General features: G+C 44.7%; 1 protein-coding gene across 1 annotated transcript; it reads right to left on the bottom strand.

Annotated features, from left to right (window-relative positions):
- Nucleotides 1–1,593: 1,593 nt before the first annotated feature.
- On the bottom strand, nt 1,594–5,678 carry rfc2 (replication factor C (activator 1) 2). Its single transcript, XM_034695152.1, has 6 exons — nt 5,375–5,678; nt 5,186–5,291; nt 3,821–3,922; nt 3,380–3,638; nt 3,033–3,293; nt 1,594–1,876 (listed from the first exon to the last, which is right to left on the bottom strand). Exons 1-6 carry the CDS (start codon nt 5,607–5,609, stop codon nt 1,766–1,768), a joined length of 1,074 nt encoding a protein of 357 aa, XP_034551043.1. The 5' UTR covers nt 5,610–5,678; the 3' UTR covers nt 1,594–1,765.
- Nucleotides 5,679–9,172: the final 3,494 nt, after the last annotated feature.

The raw sequence follows: 9,172 nt of genomic DNA on the forward strand, positions 1-9,172 counted from the left end.
ACAATTTTTCCACAGCAGAAAAATCCACACAGGTTGACTCATACATGGAAGACTTAATAAATAAATATCTTAAGCTTCATTTTTTGTGCTTTTCTTGCACAAAGGATCCCTCATGTTTACCTCTGCCCACCATTCATCTCCTGATTCCTCCATCTCGAGGCCAAATTTCCTCCAACTTGCATTTTCTCCACTTTTTCTCCTTCTCTTTTCTATCAATGTGAACATAACAAGCTGCCGTAAATACTGTTATTGTTTAGTGAGCAAGTAATCCACAAAAATGAACCAAAAAATGTCACATAAGACAATCTAAGCAGTGTAGATTTGATCAAGTATTAGATAAAGCCTCAGATATGTCCCTGAAAATCTCAAATTGAAGCCTCATGAATAAAAATTGGACTTTTTATGACCTGAAATTGTCCGACTTTTTAAGGATCTGCAGAAACAGTGCATATATGTCATGCTGAGATACACTGACAGAAAGAAGAGAACCTCCAGACAGCTGGAGTCATGTGACCGAGGTCTCCCCCCGGTAATCACTGAATCAAGGATTCTCCTCCTCCTCCTCTCCTCATCCATGTTGTCTTTCTGGTCTTTCTGGACTAGATTCAGTGCAGGTTAACCAGAGGACGCTCTCTGATTGATGCTTTGTCTTACACTACAATGGGAAGTGTTGGCTACTTAATTATTACATCCAAGCTGCAACCTTCAGTGCGGAAAAAAGAAGGAGCTGCAGTTCCTCTAGTGTCCACTTGAGGCTGGGCTCACATCGTACTTCCACTAGATCCGTGTCAGGTCCGTCCACTGCAGTCCGGCTCCATGCTCTCACGTCCATCAACACCCACTGGTTGTGTTTCAGAACGCAGCACGGAGCAGGACCGCTGGACAGCTGGAGTCATGTGACCGAGGTTTCCCCCCGGTAATCACTGAATCAAGGATCCTCCTCCTCCTCCTCTCCTCATCCATGTTGTCTTTCTGGTCCTCTGAAAACCTCTGACCTGTTGACTCCAGGCCTGGCTCCGCTCATCATGACTTTGGTTTGTTGTTGTAGTTAAGTGAAATACGATCTGGTGATAACACAGAGTCTTTTATTCTGAAAATTAACAGGATGTTTTCATTTTGTTCTGGTATCTGATCCGGAGGGCTCTGACCTGCTGGATTAGAGAGAGGAGCGGATCCAGAGGAAGTTAACACATTGACTAGAATAGAAACATGTAACTTTTATGTACAAAGGTGCAGATTTTCAAAATAAAGTTAACCCTCATGTCAGGAACTTCTTGTTTCCATAATTTGGCACCAGCTGTGTGTAAAGTAATATCTCTAATCTCTTATTCTGTCCTGTAGAGAAGTTTGAAATCTCACCTTGATGAATTTGAATCGTCAGAAATATCACATATCGACCTTATAAAATGTAAAAACCTAACATCTGTCGACTGTTTCAGACATTTAAAATACCTTTAAAGAAACAGTCTACTCTTCTGCTGACGGTCTTATTGCCTGTCGGTCATAATGAGTGTGATTCATAACCAGCTGAAAGTTCCTCACTGCAGCTTTAAAAAGATTTACACTAGTAAACCAGAAATCCAAACATCAACATCTTACGAAAGAAAAAGTTTAATTGTCATTTTACATTATTAAACTGTGACGTCAGGGTGAAACGAGAGCAGCAGATGAAGCTGGAACACACTGAAGCTCCGATTACTGGATGTTTTAAATGTCTGTGAGGAGGAGGCAGCAGCAGGAGCAGCAGGTGGTGGTGTTATTGTGTTCAGCTGGCAGCAGGGGGCGCCGTCTTACTGCAGAGTCGACCCAGCAGACCGGCCATCTGCAGCAGGGAGTTCACTCCTTCAGTCACCCTCATGTGAGTGTAACCGATCTCCTGCAGGAACAAGGAGAAGACAACCAGGTAAGAGACCAGGCTTCTATTCGAAGCAGGTGTTGGGAATGTCTTTTAGGAGTATGACGACCTCCAGGTGACGTTAAACACTGGAATACTTTATCATTTAAAGGCTCTAAAAGTAGTATGGGAGGTAGAGCCTTCAGTTATCAAGCCCCTCTCCTTTGGAATCATCTACCAGTCAGAGTCCGGGAGGCAGACACCCTCTCTACTTTTAAGAGTAGGCTTCAAACTTTCCTTTTTGATAAAGCTTATAGTTAGAGCTGGATCAGGCTTGGACCAGGTCTTAGTTATGATGCTATAGGCTTAGACTGACACACTGGGATCCTGTCTTTCCCTCTCTCTCCTCTCTCTGCCTGTCTCTCACTTTAACTCTTCCTGTCCCATTAAAGTTACTAACCATAGACCTTTCTGGAGTCCCTGAGCTCCCTTGTCTCGTAGGTTCCTCTGGATCTCTGCTGGAGATTCCTTTTTTGGGGTCTGTTATTCATCCTTTCTTTCTTTCTTTCTTTCTTCTGGCGTGTTTTTTTTCTTTCTTTCCCTTTTCCTTACTTTCTTCACTTCTTTCTCATTTTTATTCCTTCTTACTTTCTTTCAATGTTTCTTCATCCTTTATGTCTCCTTTCCTCATCCCGTCCTTTCCTTCTATCCTTTCCTTCCCAATGTATTCTCCTCTCTTTCTTTCTTCTGGTCTCCCTCTCTTCTCTCTTTTCTTAGACCTTACTGGAGTCCCTGAGCTCCCTTGTCTCGTAGGTTCCTCTGGATCTCTGCTGCTGTGGACGTGGTCCAGACTCCAGCTGCTACAACTACTACAACTACTACTATCCGTCTCCCCACTATCATCTCTCTCTCTCTCTTCATCTCCCTCTATCCCTCTCTCCAACTCGGTCTCAGCAGATGTGGGTCTAACATGAGTCTGGTCCTGCTGGAGGTTTCTGCCTGTTAAAGGAAGTTTGTCCTTGCCACTGTAACTTGCTAAATGCTGCAAAGTGCTCTGCTCATGGTGGATTAAGATGAGATCAGACTGAGTCCTGTCTGTAAGATGGGACTGGATCTGATCCGGTCTTGATGTTGGGACTTTGTTGATAATAGATCATAGAGGACTAAATAAAGACTGGTTGGTGGAGTTCTGGCTCACCTTGATGAACTCCAGTTTGAGGTACTCGGCCATCTGATACGTCTTGCAGACCCTGAAGATGTTCCCGATGATGTCCTCTGGAGAGTAACCGAGCGCCCACAGCTGCTCCACCACCTTGTAGGCCTCGTCGATGTTCCCCTCCACGCAATGTCCCAGCATGCTTTTCACCAGCAGCGGGTGGGGCTCGTCGCACACTTTGAACACATTCTCACTGTTGATGTACCCGAAGCCGGCGTTGGTGGACTGCAGGTTGTTCAGCGCCTGGAAACACGAGAACACGACGTTAGCTGACGTACCTGTTAATTTAAACCCCCTTAAAATCAAGCTCCGCCCCCCTCCCTCCTCACCTGTCTCATGTCTCCCTGAGCGGTGAAGATGACCGCCTCCAGACCGTCATCAGACACAGACAGACGCTCCATCTCCACCACCTCCTGCAGCCGGGCCAGGATCTGCCCGTCCGTCAGTTTGGAGTACCGCAGCACGGCGCAGCGAGACTGGATCGGCTCGATGATCTTGTCCGAGGCGTTACAGGCGAGGGCGAAGCGCGTCGTCTTGGAGTAGATCTCCATGATCCTCCTCAGAGCCTGCTGAGCTCCGTCTGTCATGCTGCGAGGAGGAGAGAGGAGCAAGATCCAGTTACTGATAAAACATCTGCAGGACGTTTGTCTCCACATGTCAAGGTGGAGAGAAAAACACTGATCTAGATACAAGAACTGTTTCACTCTATACTTCTGTTTCAGGTAAACTCACAGACCAGGACCCAGAGTGGTCCATCAGGTCTCTCTCACCTGTCAGCCTCGTCCAGGATGATGATCTTGTGTCGTCCTTTGGGCAGCGTGACTTTCTGCTGAGCGAACATCTTGATTTTGTTCCTCACCACGTCGATCCCCCTGCAGGTAAAAACAGACACCTGTTAGTCCCCCAATCCTGGACCTACAGGTGAGGTAGTCCCCACATCCTGGACCTACAGGTGAGGTAGTCCCCCAATCCTGGACCTACAGGTGAGGTAGTCCCCACATCCTGGACCTACAGGTGAGGTAGTCCCCCAATCCTGGACCTACAGGTGAGGTAGTCCCCACATCCTGGACCTACAGGTGAGGTAGTCCCCACATCCTGGACCTACAGGTGAGGTAGTCCCCCAATCCTGGACCTACAGGTGAGGTAGTCCCCCAATCCTGGACCTACAGGTGGGATAGTCCCCCTCTCTGGGTTTTATTCCCACTTGTGGACCTACAGGTGAGATAGTCCCCCTCTCAGGGTTTTATTCCCACTCGTGGACCTAAAGGTGAGATAGTCCCCCTCTCAGGGTTTTATTTCCCCTCGTGGACCTACAGGTGAGATAGTACCCCTCTCTGGGTTTTATTCCCACTTGTGGACCTACAGGTGGGATAGTCCCCCTCTCAGGGTTTTATTCCCACTTGTGGACCTACAGGTGGGATAGTCCCCCTCTCAGGGTTTTATTCCCACTTGTGGACCTACAGGTGGGATAGTCCCCCTCTCAGGGTTTTATTCCCACTTGTGGACCTAAAGGTGAGATAGTCCCCCTCTCAGGGTTTTATTCCCACTCGTGGACCTACAGGTGAGATAGTCCCCCTCTCAGGGTTTTATTCCCACTCGTGGACCTAAAGGTGCGATAGTCCCCCTCTCAGGGTTTTATTCCCACTCGTGGACCTAAAGGTGAGATAGTCCCCCTCTCAGGGTTTTATTCCCACTCGTGGACCTAAAGGTGCGATAGTCCCCCTCTCAGGGTTTTATTCCCACTTGTGGACCTAAAGGTGAGATAGTCCCCCTCTCAGGGTTTTATTCCCACTCGTGGACCTACAGGTGAGATAGTCCCCCTCTCAGGGTTTTATTCCCACTTGTGGACCTAAAGGTGAGATAGTCCCCCTCTCAGGGTTTTATTCCCTCTCGTGGACCTACAGGTGGGATAGTCCCCCTCTCAGGGTTTTATTCCCTCTCGTGGACCTCCAGGTGAGGTAGTCCCCCTCTCTGGGTTTTAGTCTCTCTCGTGGACCTACAGGTGAGGTAGTCCCCCTCTCTGGGTTTTATTCCCACTCGTGGACCTAAAGGTGGGATAGTCCCCCTCTCAGGGTTTTATTCCCACTCGTGGACCTCCAGGTGAGGTAGTCCCCCTCTCTGGGTTTTAGTCTCACCTGTCATTTGAGGCGTTGAGCTCCAGCACCGCGTCCTTCATGGAGGCTCCCAGCAGAGCCCGGGACAGACACAGGATGCTGGTGGTCTTCCCTGTCCCCGGAGGACCTGGACCATAAACCAGATTCAGATTAAAGTCCTCTTAAAGTAGACTTACTCTGATTGTATCCTCTAACTGAGTCCAGACTGACCTGCGATGATGATGTTGGGGACGTTCCCCTCCCTGGCGAACACCTCCAGCCGGCTCACCGTCTCCTCGTTCCCCACGATCTGGTTCAGTTTCAGGGGTCGGTATTTCTCCACCCAGGGCAGCTCGTAGGAAGTCCCGGAGCTTTTCCCCGAGGTCTCCCCGCCTTCTTTGTCCGCCTTCTGCCCGCTGTCTGCCGGCTTCCTCTCAGAGTCTGCCTCGATCATTTCCACCTCCATGTTGTGTTTGTGCTGCAGCCTGTCAGCGCGCGAACTACAGGGGAACTTTTCCCTCCCTGGAAACCACGCGAGACTTTACTGGCAGCTGATTGGCTGAGCGAGATGAACACTCGCGATATTTACATCACAAACGAGACTTGGCTCAAAACAACAAAACAAGGGAGATCTTTAAAAAAGACTTCAATTTATTTTTTCTGTTCGTCAAAATGCTGCAAAAAATAAAATAAAATACAAAAAAATTAAAAACAAATTTAATTTGATTTATTTTATGATTTCTAAAAAGCTGTAATAATTTTACATTTTATTTGTCTAGTTGGTTGTTAGATCTTTTTTATTATTGAATAAGCTGCTTGTTGTTTATTGAAAAAAGAAAGAACAACTCATGAAGAAAATATAATAATAATAATAATAATAATAATAATAATAATAATAATATCAATAAAGTTTATTTAACTGTATTTTATTATATTCTATTGTATTTTATATTTAAATTTTAGATATTTAAAATCTGGAAGAGGGAAACAGCATCTCGTTTTTCCTGTATGTCTCATATATATAGTGAAAATTGACAATAAAAACCTTTGAATCTTGAATCTTATGTATAAAGCACTTCTTAAAACAGACGTTACAAAGTGCTTTACATCATAAAAACCCACAATATATCTGAGACCACAAATATCTAATTAATTGTTTTATTATTATTAAACTGGTCAACTATATCTCAAAATCAGCCTTCAGGGACTCTCTCATGGACTCTCTTAAACACACCTGCACCTGCTTGTAATCCTAGACTCCTACTGTCTCTGTTTGTTATTTGCTTTGTTCTGTTCTCCCATGTTTAGCTTGTCTTTAAAGTTGTTGTTTTTTTTAACCTTGTGTTTGTTTCTGTCAGTACTGTTATCCCTGACCCTTTACCCCTCAAAAAGCTATGCCTTTTGTCAGGTCGTCACTGGAAATAAAAATGTGTTCTCAATGACTTAGCTGGTTAAATAAAGGTTCATTTAAAAAAAACAAAAAACATATATGAATATTTATTTATAAAAATAATAGCATTAATTTGATCTTTCAAATGAACAAATATTTTTCCTATGTATTTACAAATAAAATGTAAAGCAATACAAGGACAGAAATCACATTACTTCAAAAAATATAAAAAAAACAAAATTATATTTACTGTATTTAATATTTCATATCCATACTAACATTGAGAACCTGTAACTGTCAGTGAATGATTCTGCAGACTGTCGCCCTCTAGTGGACAGACCGGTGAACTGCTGGATACTTACTCCGGAAGTCGTCATCATCCGAATGTGAAACACTTCCTACTTCCGCAAACACAGCTCTGTGCAGCTTCCCCGTTTATCGGTTGATCAATGCTCCGGTCTGTCTCTGGTTTCTCTGCCTGGTTTAATCTTTCCAACAGTTCGGACATTAATGAGTGATTGATCCGACCCATGACGGCCAACAGCCGCAGCTCCGCCGCGGAGCCTCCGGGCCTGGAGACCCAGGGCCGGGAGATCGAGTCTCTGCTGCGGGAGAGTGAGCTCCGCGCTGGGGACAGCTGGTGAGAGTCCGCCCGCCTGTCGCTCTGCTACACACACACAGACACACACACACAGGGGCCGGGCTCACTGTTACACGGCCTGCCTGCCGTTACCTCACGGTCATACCGGGTTTAACGGAGGAGCAGGTCGGTGTGTTTGTTTGAACTCGGTAACGGCTCGGTGTTAGCTTGTTAGCCTGTTAGCCGCTGTTAGCTCGAGCTGAGACGTTAAACTGACCGTTAGCTGTTAGCTCCCATGCTAACTGTCACTGTGAGGAGGCGTTCAGGGTCTCAGCTTAGCTTCCACTTTTGCTTTAACAGAATCAAAAGTTAGATAATATGACCTCACTTTCACTTTCCACAGGTCTTTATCTGATTATAGAGAAGTTTAAAGGACTGTTGCTAATAAATATCACCAATAATAATCAAGCAGAACAGTATTTAGCTTGTTTTTTCACAATAAACGTCAAAAATGTGTTAAAAACACCTCAATAACAAAATAAAGAATAAAAAAAAAACTTGCACATCCCTAGTTTGAAAACAGGAAAAAAAAATACAGGAGCTTTAATAAAAAACATTTAGTTTCAGTTTCTAATCTTTAAAATGTGGCTGCCTTCCTGTTGTATTTATCACATTAAATTATAAAAGGTCATTTCAAACATTTCCTCGTAGACTGTTCAGTTTTTTTAAAGGTATTTTTTTATAATTTATTGTGATAAATAAAACAGGAAGGCAGCCATATTTTAAAGATTAGAAACTGAAACTAAAACATTTAAAATGTTATTTTTTCTTAAGGCTGGGGTTGGTGTTCAGATCTAGATCCACTTTTTGTTCTGCTGGTTAAAATGATCTTTCTGTCCTGATGGTAATCAATACATAATGTGTTCTTAAAGAAGAGGTAAAAAAAGCTCCTATCTACAGCCGGAGTAAACCTGGGAAAACACCAACCAATCCCTGCCATCAGGAGCCAAATGATGAAACCAATCAGATCCCTTCCTGCCGTTCTGCCCGCCTCCTGCAAAGCATCCTGTTTGTTTGTGTTTTTAACTTTCACTATGAGAATGTTTTGGTGTTTTCTTACCGCTGAGTGAGACATGAGTTGATGTAGTGCAAAACACAAACGATGTGCTGAGGACCGGTTTGGAATCAGTCACCATCATGTGGTCATGAATCAGCGGCGCTCATGCATGTGAGCGGGGGGGGGAGGGCTTAGACGGAGTCCTGAGGAAATGCTACATTCAAATTCATGCTAGTTTTCCGTGAGTACCAACCCCAGCTTTAAGCTGCTGGGAGTATTTTTTTATCCGGTTATCACCAAGCGGCAACACCCTGTCTAAAAATATGAGTCCAATGGGGAAGTGTTAAAACTGCAGTTCATCCAGGATCCACTTGAGGCTGGCTCTGGAAGTACCAGAAACCACATACACACCCATTCAAAGAAGCCGATCTTTACAGCAGAAATAAACATGTTTACAGTCTGGTTCAAAAGATGAGTGTAGTCTGGATAAATCATTTCTCTGGGGTGAATTTTTTATTTTGCTGCAGTTTAGAAGATATTGAGATTACAAGTCTTCCAATGAGAGGCACAGCTGACTTGATTGACAGGCGGGAACACTGTAGCTGTTGGCGAGGAGGCTCAAAGCCCGCCTCTTTACGTCACAATCGCTCGACAGCAGCAATATGGCCGCCACCGCCGATTGGCCTCAAAACCGCGCTTCAGAAACAGACGGGTGACGTCACGGATACTACGTCCATATTTAAACAGTCTATTGTTATCAAACAATGTTATCAACTCGATGCTGATGACTTGTTTTTGCCCTAACAGAAACAAACACAACATAATGACAGAATAACACCCGACTTCCTCTCCATATTTATCTTAAAGCACCTGTTAGTAACTTTTAGTTTCTGTTGAATTTGGCGCCCCCTGTGGTCAGAACGTGTATTGCTGATTTTTTCCTCCGTACTTGCTTAATAAGCATTTTTAAAGCAATGTCATCCCGCCCTCCTTCGACAGTTT

This window comes from Notolabrus celidotus, chromosome 11 (assembly GCF_009762535.1).
Source record: "Notolabrus celidotus isolate fNotCel1 chromosome 11, fNotCel1.pri, whole genome shotgun sequence".
NCBI classification, from domain to species: domain Eukaryota; kingdom Metazoa; phylum Chordata; class Actinopteri; order Labriformes; family Labridae; genus Notolabrus; species Notolabrus celidotus.